Here is a 12,661-nt window from a genome sequence, read left to right on the forward strand (position 1 = left end):
TCAATAAAATAATACAGTAGAATAGCATGTTATATTTGTATAAACCTTTTGTTAATTTATTGTTCAATGTGTACTTTTATAGTGAATACTTTTATGTTTATTTATTTTTTCACAATATTAGTTTATTAGATTAAACAGTTTTATTTAGAAAATTTATAGTAGTTTTTCTGAAGATAGTTATTCAAATATTTCATGAATTGCTACCACTTAATTGTGGTATCTTATTTAATTGAGATAATAATTTGTATATTATATAATTATTATTTGATTTATTAAATGAATTCTTATATTATTAAATATGAGAAATTATATATATATAAAACAAATTAGGAAAGTGGCTTAATTTATGGTATTGTGTTTATATAATTATATTTAATAAAATGGTATATATATAGTATATAATTTTGTAAATAATATATGTGATATTATTATTGGAAATTCTTTACTTTTGTTGTCGCACTTAAGTAAAAAAATTTTTTGAAAGGAAATGGGTCCAAAGTTAGTAGTAGTGAATTGATGATTAAGTAGGTAGGGCCGTGAGTCTTAAACACCCAAAGAGTGTTCCTTCCTATATGAGAAGCACACAAGAGAGAATTTGAATGAGTAGATTCTTGAAGCTAATCCCAAAAGAAATGGTTTTGACTTGCAGGTATACCCAATCTTCAACTTCTTCTTCTTCCCCTCCTGGGTTATCTACAACTATAATTCGCAATTACGTTCTTATATATTATCTGTATATATATGTATATATATATATATAATTTTCTTCTCCAATTCAATTTTCACCAACTCTACATTTAATAATTATATATGTGGATTATGCACTCTGTATAATTATAACATCCATGTAGTTGTTGAAAGAAGCTCCCACTGTTCCAATCTCAAAAACCCACCAAAACCCTTTTCTCATCTTCATTGGAATTCCTTTTTTTTTTTTTAAATCTTAAAAAATGCAATTAATTTTTTTATTGGTCTTTAATTATTATGTCGTATACTAATGCTAGTTTGTCTCCAGGCTTGTAGTAATGATCTTTATGGCTTTTGTCACTCTCTTTGGGTCTATGCTTGGATTTTAAAATCTGGGTTTATCTCCTTTTTTTTTGTTTCTTTCCAGTCATGGGATTTCGTCCATGTTGATTGCGAACTTGTTTTCTTTTTCTGAAAGCCTGAAATTCAAGCTATAAATCTTTCCATCCAACTGTTTGTGATTGATCTCAAGTTTATACACTTTGAGCTTCATGTATATAGATCATTGATCAGACCGTTAAACTCCTTCATAAACTGTCAATTTTCTTGCTTTTTCATTGGACAAAGTTTTCTGATGCCGCGAATGTGTGAAAGCTGAAAGTTTTCACTTGCCAGCTATCTAAATCCTCTTACAGTCTTCCTTTTAATTTTTCTTAATGATTTTGTTTGTATTTCAAGTTTAAACCCAGGCAATGCCCGTTTGGATACCTGTATTTGTTTCGATTTACTACTTTCTCTTTAACTGTGGATGTGTAGTGATTTTTCAATCTGAACACTGATGTTGAGAACTTGATCATCTTCTGACATGATTGCTTCATAGGCGTCCATGTCAATCGCCTGTGGGGTTCCTATCCTTGAGTGTGTATACTGTCTTGGCTGTGCTCGTTGGGTGTGGTTAAAGTGCCTCTACACTGCTGGCTATGAGAGTGAAAACTGGGGTCTAGCTACTGCTGAAGAATTCGAGCCCATTCCCCGCCTCTGTCGTCTAATTCTTGCTGTATACGAAGATGATCTACGTAACCCACTTTGGGCACCCCCTGGAGGATATGGCATTGATCCTGATTGTGTGATCTTAAGAAAAAACTATGAAGAAACTGAGGGTCAGGTTCCTCCTTATATGGTTTATCTTGATCATGAGAATGCTGATATAGTGCTGGCTATTAGAGGCCTCAATCTAGCAAAGGAGAGTGATTATGCAGTTTTACTTGATAACAAGCTGGGGCAAACAAAATTTGACGGTGGCTATGTTCATAATGGGTTACTGAAGGCTGCAGTACGTGTTTTTGATGTGGAGTGGAAGGGTTTGAGGGAATTAGTAGAAATACATCCGACATATACCTTGACTTTTACTGGGCATTCCCTAGGAGCAGGGGTGGTGGCATTGTTGACAATGGTGGCACTTCAAAATCGTGAGAAACTGGGAACCATTGTGAGGAAGAGGATCAGATGCTATGCGATGGCCCCTGCTCGTTGTGTGTCTCTGAATTTGGCTGTGAGATATGCGGATGTTATTAATTCAGTAGTACTCCAGGTAGGGTCACTATAGTTAAGGGTAGTTGTGTTTGCTCTATTCTCTTCAAGTGGCCAGTTGTGATGTAGGCTTCACTGTAAATTGTAATGTAGTGGAAGTAGCCTCGTCACATAAGTTATCATGTAACTTTTTGTAGTTATATGTTTAGTTGCTCAACATGTATAATGTTCAGTTAAATTTAATATGTATGCAAATTCCACATTATGAAAACAATGAGGTTTGTACTGATGTGCGGTATTGACTTACTGGCATTTCAATCCTGATTTATTTATTTATACATATATATATATATACATATATATATATATACTAAAGCCATCTTGGCCTCCAAGAAATAAGTGCACTACTGGCTTGAAATAGCACTTTGATAACTGAGACATGATCTTATAGTATGGAACAATAATTGATGCATTGTGATAATTTACATGATAATTAATTACCTGTCTATTATTGTTGATATTGCATGTTTCTGTACTAATAAGTTCTTAATGAATCAGGATGATTTCTTACCTCGGACAACAACTGCTCTAGAAGATGTATTCAGATCACTTTTCTGGTAAAACATAATATGTCTTGAGTCACCATTTCTGCATTTGATAAGAGTAAAAACATAGGAATTCCAGTTATCAAAATGAATCCAACGCCAGAATTGCAGAAAGAAATGGAGAGGAGGTCAGAGGTCCCTATTTAGCATAGTGAGATGTCAGAGAAAAAAAACATTCCTGGGCTAGGATGGTGATATAAAGTGAGAGATCTAACTCACAAACTGGATAGCCATTTCTATGATATCACATGAATGATAAAGCGAGAGTGAGACCACAGTTTATAAGCCTAGATATTAATTCTTAGACAATATATTTCTTTCAACCTAAACAGAGAGAATAAGACGATGGATATTCTGGTAGTTCAATTTTATAACATAGTATAAGTATTCTCATAAGCCTTTTTTCTAGATCACATGCCCATTTTGTTTATATGGAAAACTGATCATATATTACTAATTTACTACAATTTAGATTGCAATAGTTTGCACTCTAGAATTTTTCTGAAATACTAATTCAGATGGTTTTTTTCGTATGGACAGTTTGCCTTGTTTACTCTGCATAATGTGCATGAAAGATACATGCACATTGGAGGAAAAGAGGCTCAAAGACCCAAGAAGGCTATATGCCCCCGGTCGTCTTTATCATATCGTTGAACGAAAACCCTTCAGGTAAGAACATGCTCCCTGAACCCTGATGATGGTTGTGTCGTTGTTTACTCCACTCTCGTTTTGTTTTCTTGTTTGTCTGTCTTCCCCCCTTCTAGCCAATGAGTGTCAACGTCCATTTGCTTGCCTCCTCATAGATGCAAAGGTGATAGAGAATTAGAAAAGGATTAGTTTGATGGGCATACAACGCCTTCAAGTGATAATATGAGGAACAATGGCAGTATTACAAATCCTAAGTCCATTCCAATGAAATGATATTCTTAACGGGATTTCTATGAGGGGACTCACTGCATGTGTTTCAGAGAATGCGTGTAGCCATAGAAGACAGTTAGTGCTCCAGAGAGAGAGAGAGAAAGAGAGCATTCCCAGAAGTTTGATGATCGGCACACACCTTCATAGATTGATCGTAGTTGTCAAGCACTGAACTAAAGCAGAGAACTGAAATGAGAAGACTGACTCTCATGTTGGGTATGGGGCAGGGCTGTGGGACGTTATTAACCCATGGTGTAAGATTGGATGTTTCCTGTCTTACCTCGAACATGTCACCTTACCTTACGTGTCAAACTAATTTATATGGTGAAAGGCTGTGATATCTAAACTTTTATCCCTGAAGTTGAACAGTGGTGTCTAATCAAGAAGAGAAGTGGAAGAGTAAATTACATGATTTTCTGTTCTTTTTTTCCCTCCTTGTTTAGCACAACATATTAATATCTTAATTGGTTTGGGAGCACTTGTGAGGTGACGAGATGTAAATATTAGCAATAACTAATCAGAGGTTGCTACTTGCAGGATGGGAAGATTTCCACCAGTAGTAAGAACAGCAGTGCCAGTGGATGGGAGATTTGAGCACTTGGTTCTTTCATGTAATGCAACAACTGACCATGCCATTATTTGGATAGAGAGAGAATCTCAAAGGGCTCTTGATGTAAGCTCTTAGACCCTCCTTGAACTATGGATTTGTGGAGCTTAAGTGAAAACAACTTACAAACCATTGTTCTTTAAACTACTAGTCCACTTGTTTTTTACTGTATCCAATAACCATTTCTCCTTATTTCAGCTAATGCTGGAAGAATATCGAATAATGGAGATTCCGGAAAAGCAGAGGATGGAGCGGCAAGAGTTTCTTGTCCGAGAACATAGCGAGGAGTACAGAGCAGCCCTTCAGCGGGCTGTGGCTTTGGATATTCCGCATGCTATCTCATCCTCGCCTTATGGGACATTCCATGAAAACGAGGAAGGGGAGAATTCTAGCAGGTCAGCCGGGGAGATGTCAATATTGTCATTCAGGAAATTGAGGGAAAGCTGGGATAGTTTCATTGAGAGACTGTTTGACGTGGATGAGTCTGGTCACATGGTATTTAAGAGGGCCACCTTGTAAAATAATCGGTAAAAACTAAAATCTATTCTTTGATTCAATTATATAGTATTCACTGTGATTGTGGTAAAAGAAAGTATCGCTTCCACCAATCCAAGAATTAATTTAGCTAGTTTTGTAATCCAATTATAATTGAACAATTTGTATATACACAAATTCAATAATTAGTGAAGCTAGTTTTATTACTCAATTATAAATTGGACACGTAGAAAGAAACCCAACCGAGGCAAGAATCAACCTTTTCTTATTTATTTACTTGTATTATTTCACCCAAAGTTGAAATTGTTACCCGAGCTTTTCTTCATCTCATTAGAGTTGCAGCTCGAATCAAACAACTCAGTCACAACACCGTTTGTAAAATCTTTTCTTGAGCGACTAATTCAAGATGTGTTTCATGCCGTCTACAAGGCGAAGTAAATTCTATTGGTAGATTAATTTGACAAATTTTATCAGAGTTTTGTTTGTTAATTGTTAAAAATTGTCCATTCTGATAGTCAATCACCGGCTTAAAGCTAGTATAAATAAATATCTTTATTCAATACCATCTGAAACAGAATATAACTACAATTTGGGGGTGGGGGCAAATCAATAACACAATCAGCAGCAAATTTTCTGCTCCTTATACTCGAATTGATTCCCCTGCAATGCAAAAAAACAGCATAAAATTTGGGTGAGAATTATTAGATGAACACAGTCGGTTTCTTCTGAAACGATATATATAACATCAAAATGGTTGATGAAAGCGTAGGATTTCTCTATTTTCTTTACTCCTAACGTAATTATCTTTTTATGAGTCCGTACAAATTATGGCAATTGAAGAGGTAGGAACTCGGACAGATTCAGAATTCATCATACTAATTCAAATAAAAAGTTGAAAGCCATACCGTGCATTTTCTTAACAAATTGTTCAAATTCCACGAAGTTGTGTCTTTCCATGAGATGTGGACTGACCCTAAGGTAGGTAAATGATGAAAAATGTCTTCTGTCTGGATCAGATGATGGCTTGGCGTCATCTAAAATTTTGTTATAGCCTACTTGATCATGACAGGGAAAAGCATTTTCATTGGCCACAGGTATGCACACATCCCATGCGGCATTCAACACCTGAAATAGAGGTTCATTGTCAACACTGAAACAAACTTACCATAGAATCTCAAAAAGTTCATTGCAAGACAACTTCCTATCTTTGCCAAACAATTCACAAGCTTTTGAAAGGGAAAAACAAAATGTTCTGTCCTAAGGCTTTTGGTACATAGTTTGGGTGGTATGCCTAAGGGTCAGATCATGGCAATTGTTTAAACTTCAAATCAGAAAACTATCGAAGCATGGATCAAAGAAAATTGAATAGATCTTGAAGCTGATAATGAGATTCCAAAACTTTGAAGCTTACTTGCCAAACTAACCCCTCAGGATCAGCTAGTGCCTCTTGGAAGTCTTCATGATGGTTTAACATGTGCAGTTCAGCACATGTGAAGTTCAGAGCAGCCCCATGCTTGCTTAGCATCGACATAATTGCAGCATAGCCATCACGATTACATGAATTATAGAATCCAGCAGTCAGTTCAGCAGCATGACTTGCTGTCTTGTACCACCAATGAATACCTGATAGCTGCTCAACAATTAAAATATAGCAAACACAATGAATCAAAAAAACCAAAAGACATGACTTCTATGGCTCCAAACTCGAATGTACTCTACTATAGCTTTGGCAGACAAAAGACCTCCAGATTAAGAAAATTTATGACTAGCATGTGCATAATGTAATATTTATAGTAATTAAGTTCAGCCAAATCGTGTTGTTGCTGAGATACAGTGGGATAAAAACAAGAAACAAGTATATTATTGACTTGGAAGTGGAACCAGAGCAATCAAACAATACCAAAACCAAAATAACATTGAGTATTGGATCACAAAACTTAAATTCATTGAAAACAAAAAGGTATTTTACCTTTGCAGCAATGCAGGTGCCTTCAAAAGCCAATTTTGCAAGAGAAAGGACCCGTTCACCATGATCAACTAAAACCTTGGAGTACCAATTAAGGAAGAATCTGCCGTAGTAGCCATCATAATCACCCCCATCACAAAAGAAACCAGTTTCATGGGGCTGTGAATTATAAGAACCTGCATTATCTGGTCCTCTAGCCCAAAAGGAGTGTCCTCTTGCGTCGGCTGCCTTCCTCAGACTTTTTAGCAAATATTGATCATAACACTGCATGTATTACAAAGAAACTATTGTTCCAACAAGCAAATATAATTGACAAACCTTTTGATACCTAGAATAGAGATTATTATTTTTTTAAAAAAACATATCGATTCTTTCTCACTCCCTTTTTCATTTTCAAAGGGGGGTTTTATTGGAGGGATGGCGTTTGCATTAAGAGAATGTTTAAGGAGTAATGCCATGATTAAAACAAAGTTTTCAAGAATATGACCCAGTTTGTACGTACAAATTGTTTCCTAATCAGATGTCTTGTAAGGGGCAGAATGCTAATGTAATGACTTGATATTATTGTGCATAAAGAGCCAAGACACCAAAATGTGGGTAAATGTACAAACGACTAAAAAAATATAGGGAACCTAACTTTAAGGACCAGATGATAAACTACCTGAAATTCACCAATGCCGGGATATCTCCAACCATGCTTAACTGGACAAGAAGGGTACCTCAGCTCCCCACAAGGACCTAGTCCAACTAGAATCATGGAGATGATACCTTCTTCAAAGAATTCATTAAATTCTATCCGGAAGCTTCTCATGTAATCAAAGTATACCTGCATCAATCTTAACATTAATTAGAACACTAGTATTCTTTACTCACTGAAATATTAAAAAAAAAAAAAAAAGAGGGTCCCAGGAGACCTATAAATCAGGGTACCGATTGGCAAGAAAAAGTACTTAAATCTGCATGAGATGTCAAAGTTTACAACTTGCTAAAAACAAAAGTGCTAAAACAGAGTGACTAAACGGGGGGATTCAGGCCCTTTATGACAACCTAAGAAATAATAACCAAACTTTACAGCGTTTCCTCTTTTTCCTGAAATACTAAAGGAAACACATCAATATTTACAAAGCAAGGTAATGCAGCTTTAAAGGATGGCATAGAGAAATGAATCCAAGTCTCAAAAAATTTACTACACCGTACAAAAGAACTTGGCAATTACTAGATGATAAAAGCGAAGAAAGAAAAAACACATGTATGCATTTAAACATATAAGGTTTCTAAAAGAGAGAAAAAAAACTATGTGGCTTTAAAAAGTATAATTGTTCTTATACTATTTAATTACAGTCGCATTCAAACATAAAGCAGTGTTTAACAGTCATCCTTATGATAATTAAATAACAAATATAATACCTCAACAGCTGTCCGGCCTCTAAGAACTCGTTCTTTGTCTATTCCCCATGAGAGACATTCAGGATTCCGCCTTCCCTCTCTATCTGTGAAAAAGATGTCAGGATTGTTGCGACCAATTTCTGCCACCCAATGTGGCAGCGGAATACAAACATCATCACCGACATTGCCTCCACACTCATGGAATGACATCATAACCTGAAATAAGACATTAACTATCAGACCTAAAAAAATGTCAGAAGAATAATGGCATTATCTGAATAAGGAATCTAAAATATGCATCATGGTTATCCAGCTAATTAATTCTATATGACATGGAACAAAACATTTAAAAACACATTACCAACCTCCAAACATCAATGCTCCAGAAGTTGGCTTTTAGTTAGATCAGGAGTCATTACTCAGAAGTCCACTTAATAATTTCAAACTACAACTACAGAAAATTTGCACAGTATACTCAATTTTCATGGTTTTGAAAAAGGTTGAACAGGAATAAATTGAATATTTCTTCCCTGTTCAAAGGATAATGCCAGCATACAATGAGCACATCCACAAACTTTAGCCTCTCAAGATGATTTTTTAACTTAGATACCAATGATCATTAGCAATACAACAAACTGACAGAGCATAGAAACTTAGTCATAATCTGTCATCAACTATCAACGGTGACTATTTGTGTCTGTAAAATGTTGATTTAAGTTTTTACTACTTACCCGTGAGATCAGATGAACTGATTTAATACACTCATACCACACAATTATATAAACAAATCAAAACGACAAAACATAAGCTTCTATATGTACATAAGCTTCTAAGATTGTTCATTAGATTCAGGGTCTGAAGCATATGGAAAACATTTTATTAACATTTATTTTCAGAAAGTGAATATTAGTATAGCCATGGCTCTATAGTGTTCACTATGAAACAAAAGACATCCGCTAAAATGAGCACAGAAAAGCAGTAAGTCTCATATAAACTCACCTGTAACTTGAGCTTGAGCTCACGCACCATCTGAAAGAGTCTCTTGTAACCATTCCAGTTATACTCCTGGGGAGCATGTGCCTCCACAATTCCCCACCAGCAATCAACAGCAACACCATCCACATTAACTGATTTCAGTACCCTTAACTGCTTTAGTAAACCATCTGGGTCAACCAGTTCACACTTCATATTAACAACACCTAACTGCCATCAAAAGAGCAAGTCATGAAAACTGAACTAAAGAAGTACCAGAAAGAAATTTAATTATCCGAACTACATGGGTACCAAAAAGAATTAATAACCATAGCCAAAGGAAAACTTGAAAGAAAACTAATAAATTAGGGATTGGGATGGACTCAAAAGACAACTGAGTTAGCATAGGGAATATCATAGTAATCACTTAAAGTAAGATGGTAGAGTTAAAACGATGCATGCCATTCAATAAAAGTCAACATACAGTACAAAAGAAGATGTGTGAATGAAAACTAAAAAAGAAAAATGCAGTAGAAATACAAATTACAAAACTCACTGGTAACATCACATAAACTGGAATATAAGGGGTGCTAGAATAATCACGCTCTGATAACTTTGGAGATATATCAACAACCTGTAAACCAGAAATGGAAGCATGTTAAAGCAAATGCCAAATGATCCTGTTAAGGTTATGAAGGAACTCACAAGTTTCATTAATTACCAGCAAGATAAAAAGAATGGTGCTAATTTAATATTGCAAGTCAATATCACAGATTCTCAATAGACTATACATAATTTGTTAACAAAAATAACAATTATTTATCATGTTCAAGATGTCATGCGAGCTATAAAAAGTGATCATTCAACAGATCATGTCAATGTAACTAAAATCAGCAACAACATGCCAAAAGAGATTGATAATGAAGTAGTCATAGGCCCTGTTTGGCTAAGCTTCTATAAACTTTTTTTAGCTTCTAGAATAAAAAAAATGTTAAAAAATAAAAGTCATTTTTTAATTTAGAAGTCTTTTTGGGAGAAGCTAGTAGAACCTAGCTTCTCTCAAGAGTCTTTTTGAGAAGCTATTTTCTAAATTAATATAACTTTTATAATTCCTAATTTACTCATAAAAATAATTTTTTTATTAATAACCAAACATTTTGAAAAGAACTGTACATTAAAAAAAGATCTTTATATAATAGTTATCCAAACAGAAAAAAAAAGCTACAACTTTTACTTGTTATAAGCAAAAGTGAAAACTTAGCCAAACAAGGCCATAGTCTCCAAAGAGATTAGCTCCACTACCTGCTTGTCATCAATGGTATCAATGGAGCCAACAATATGAGGCTGACTCTCTGATTGTTCCCCTCCATCTCCCACCATAGTTGAAGTTTGAGAACGAGCACTTGTGGAAATATCATACGGTGATGAGCAGGGCATATAAACACCTTTCATTCTATTTGCATTATAATCCACAGAACTCTGATAGCCAGCAGCACCACCTCTTAAGGAAGAAGGTGCAGTTTGCTGTGGTGCTGTATGCCCAGATGATGAAGTAGCTACTGTAGAATTGACACCAGCATGTCTTGAACCCTGAAAATAGAAGAGAATATTTATATTTGGTTAATCCATTCCCTAAAATTCTTCAGAAGTGACCATCACAATATGACCCCACAAAAACCAAACCATGAGTCCATGAAATGCATAATGGTCCATGATCAGCATGTAGGTAGAACTACAAAATTCTTGAGTTTCATAATCCGGAGCTGGTCTTTTAATCCTCTTGTATGTTTATAATGTAGTAGAAATACAAGCAATGTTTATCCCTGAAATATAATTACCTGAGGCTGAGATCTTGAGGGAAAAGTGGTTCCATCTGGAAGAACAACCCAACCAGCTTCCCGTGCAAGAGCTGCAATTACATCATTTATATCAGCCCTAACTCTAAGATTATAATTCCCATGCCTCCGTAACCCCGCCAAGATTTTCGCAGTGATAGCTCTTCTATGCCGCTCCCTTAATTTTGTTCTCTCCTTTTCTTCTAGTGGCCTACACCTACGAGCTCCTCCTCCACCTGGGGTACTTACTTCTTGTCCTTGCTGTAACTGTTGAAACTGATGATTATTATTGCTGCTACTAGTTGGCATCCCTCCATCAAAACCAACCATTACTGAAGCAGAAGCAGCAGCATGTTTACGCCTCTCTTCATCATCACCATCCTCTTCTTTCACATCCATTTCCATTTCTTCCTCGTCATCTTCTTCACTAGTTCCAATTAACTTATGCATTTCTGAAGCCATAGTAATCTTCTTTCTGTTTTAATCCCAATTATCCTCAGAGCTTAATTCATGTAGCATCAATGCCATTGTGGGAACTGAATTTTACTACTAATTAGAGATAAACAGTAAACAGTAAGCAATGCGGTATATGTATCAAAGAATCACAAATCATAGATAAAATTAACTCAAAAATAAAAAGAGAACAAGTTGAATCAAACTTAAACTCAATTCTATAAATTCTACAGGAGTTGAAACACTCAATTATCTCCATTACAAAAAAAATTGGCTGTGATTAGTGTTAATTATCAAAGAAAACAACAAAAAACAAACAAAAGGCCAAAACTTCACTTTTTTACTGTGTTGACATCTGCCACAATTTCATTAGCAACCAAAGAAAAAAAGCGAATTCTCTTCCTAAACTTTCTACAGAACATTTTCCCGTATAACAAACAGGTTTTAAGGAAAAGTTAAAAGGTGTATATTACCTTCTTTGTAACGGACTGGACAGATTTCCCAACTTTTTGACCGAAAACTGACGCTAAAAATCCTGAAATTCTCGGTTGTCTTTCATTAAAACTTATTCGAAGAACTCTTAAACAGATCCATCTTTTCCCGAGAAGAAACCCTAACCATCTCCGATGGAGTCCGCACGAAAAAAATTTCCGGCGGCCGGAGTGGAGGTCCTTCTTCGTTTCAGAAGGGCGAAACAGATCTCCGGGGGATGAGACCCTAAAACACCGCCGGGCGGCGGCGGCGGCGGGTCGGGTCGGAGCAGATGAGGGGAAATAAGCGTGCGAGCATGCGAATGAGTTGGGGTTTTTGGCTCGCGCGTGCGAGAGTGTGCGAATGGAGAGTTTGGCACGGATGGTGCGTGTGTGTATAAGCGAGCGAAGTTAGGAATGGTAATTGTGGGAAGACACGTGTGAGGCGTGCCAAAGGCCATGGATTAAGATTGAGGTGGAGGGTGCACGAGATTTGGGTGGACAAGTCTAGGGGATCTGACTGTATCACGTGACCTGGATTTATATTGTTCATTCAAGAATAGTATAGCTAGCGGCCTTAAAAAAAAAAAACTAGCTGGATTTGGATACGAAAATATGAAATTTACCAGTTATTTTTCGCACTCATTTCCTAGAAAAAAATAATAATAAAAATATACTTTGAACTGAAAAATTAAAATATGTTAAATTTATAGATAAATTTTATATTAGGTGTCAGT

The 12,661-nt window shown here is 35.8% G+C and overlaps 2 protein-coding genes across 6 annotated transcripts; one reads left to right on the forward strand and one right to left on the reverse strand.

The window, feature by feature from the left end:
• The first annotated feature begins 514 nt into the window (after positions 1 to 514).
• On the forward strand, positions 515 to 5,053 carry LOC133796710 (uncharacterized). 3 transcript variants are annotated; one of them, XM_062234345.1, is made up of 6 exons: positions 515 to 649; positions 1,568 to 2,278; positions 2,776 to 2,834; positions 3,363 to 3,491; positions 4,278 to 4,413; positions 4,546 to 5,053. In XM_062234345.1, exons 2-6 carry the CDS (start codon positions 1,574 to 1,576, stop codon positions 4,864 to 4,866), a joined length of 1,350 nt encoding a protein of 449 aa, XP_062090329.1. In that variant the 5' UTR covers positions 515 to 649; positions 1,568 to 1,573; the 3' UTR covers positions 4,867 to 5,053. The 3 variants fall into 3 exon arrangements, with proteins under 3 accessions (XP_062090329.1, XP_062090331.1, XP_062090332.1); XM_062234347.1 differs by having other exon boundaries at positions 539 to 649; positions 1,504 to 2,278; XM_062234348.1 differs by lacking the exon at positions 515 to 649 and adding an exon at positions 692 to 1,436.
• Positions 5,054 to 5,354: 301 nt separating this feature from the next.
• LOC133796709 (beta-amylase 7) lies at positions 5,355 to 12,315 on the reverse strand. Of its 3 annotated transcripts, none has more exons than XM_062234343.1 (11): positions 11,928 to 12,311; positions 11,005 to 11,547; positions 10,469 to 10,756; positions 9,723 to 9,800; positions 9,194 to 9,397; positions 8,216 to 8,410; positions 7,470 to 7,634; positions 6,812 to 7,072; positions 6,254 to 6,472; positions 5,748 to 5,967; positions 5,355 to 5,502 (listed from the first exon to the last, which is right to left on the reverse strand). In XM_062234343.1, the coding sequence occupies exons 2-11, from the start codon at positions 11,461 to 11,463 to the stop codon at positions 5,483 to 5,485; spliced, it is 2,109 nt and encodes a 702-aa protein (XP_062090327.1). In that variant the 5' UTR covers positions 11,464 to 11,547; positions 11,928 to 12,311; the 3' UTR covers positions 5,355 to 5,482. The 3 variants fall into 3 exon arrangements, with proteins under 3 accessions (XP_062090327.1, XP_062090326.1, XP_062090328.1); XM_062234342.1 differs by having other exon boundaries at positions 11,005 to 11,550; XM_062234344.1 differs by lacking the exons at positions 5,355 to 5,502; positions 5,748 to 5,967 and having other exon boundaries at positions 6,357 to 6,465; positions 11,005 to 11,550; positions 11,928 to 12,315.
• Positions 12,316 to 12,661: the final 346 nt, after the last annotated feature.

This window comes from Humulus lupulus, chromosome 8, assembly GCF_963169125.1.
Source record: "Humulus lupulus chromosome 8, drHumLupu1.1, whole genome shotgun sequence".
NCBI lineage: Eukaryota > Viridiplantae > Streptophyta > Magnoliopsida > Rosales > Cannabaceae > Humulus > Humulus lupulus.

What these genes read in the sequence shown, in the direction of transcription:
- LOC133796710 (XM_062234345.1), top strand. Translation starts at nt 1,574, where the DNA reads ATGTCAATCGCCTGTGGGGTTCCTATCCTTGAGTGTGTATACTGTCTT. An exon ending in GTATTCAGATCACTTTTCTG is followed by an intron (nt 2,835 to 3,362) that starts GTAAAACATAAT and finishes TCGTATGGACAG; the next exon opens with TTTGCCTTGTTTACTCTGCA. An exon ending in AATCTCAAAGGGCTCTTGAT is followed by an intron (nt 4,414 to 4,545) that starts GTAAGCTCTTAG and finishes TCCTTATTTCAG; the next exon opens with CTAATGCTGGAAGAATATCG.
- LOC133796709 (XM_062234343.1), bottom strand. Translation starts at nt 11,463, where the DNA reads ATGGCTTCAGAAATGCATAAGTTAATTGGAACTAGTGAAGAAGATGAC. An exon ending in CCTCAAGATCTCAGCCTCAG is followed by an intron (nt 10,757 to 11,004) that starts GTAATTATATTT and finishes TTCTATTTTCAG; the next exon opens with GGTTCAAGACATGCTGGTGT. An exon ending in ATTTGTTAAGAAAATGCACG is followed by an intron (nt 5,503 to 5,747) that starts GTATGGCTTTCA and finishes TTTGCATTGCAG; the next exon opens with GGGAATCAATTCGAGTATAA.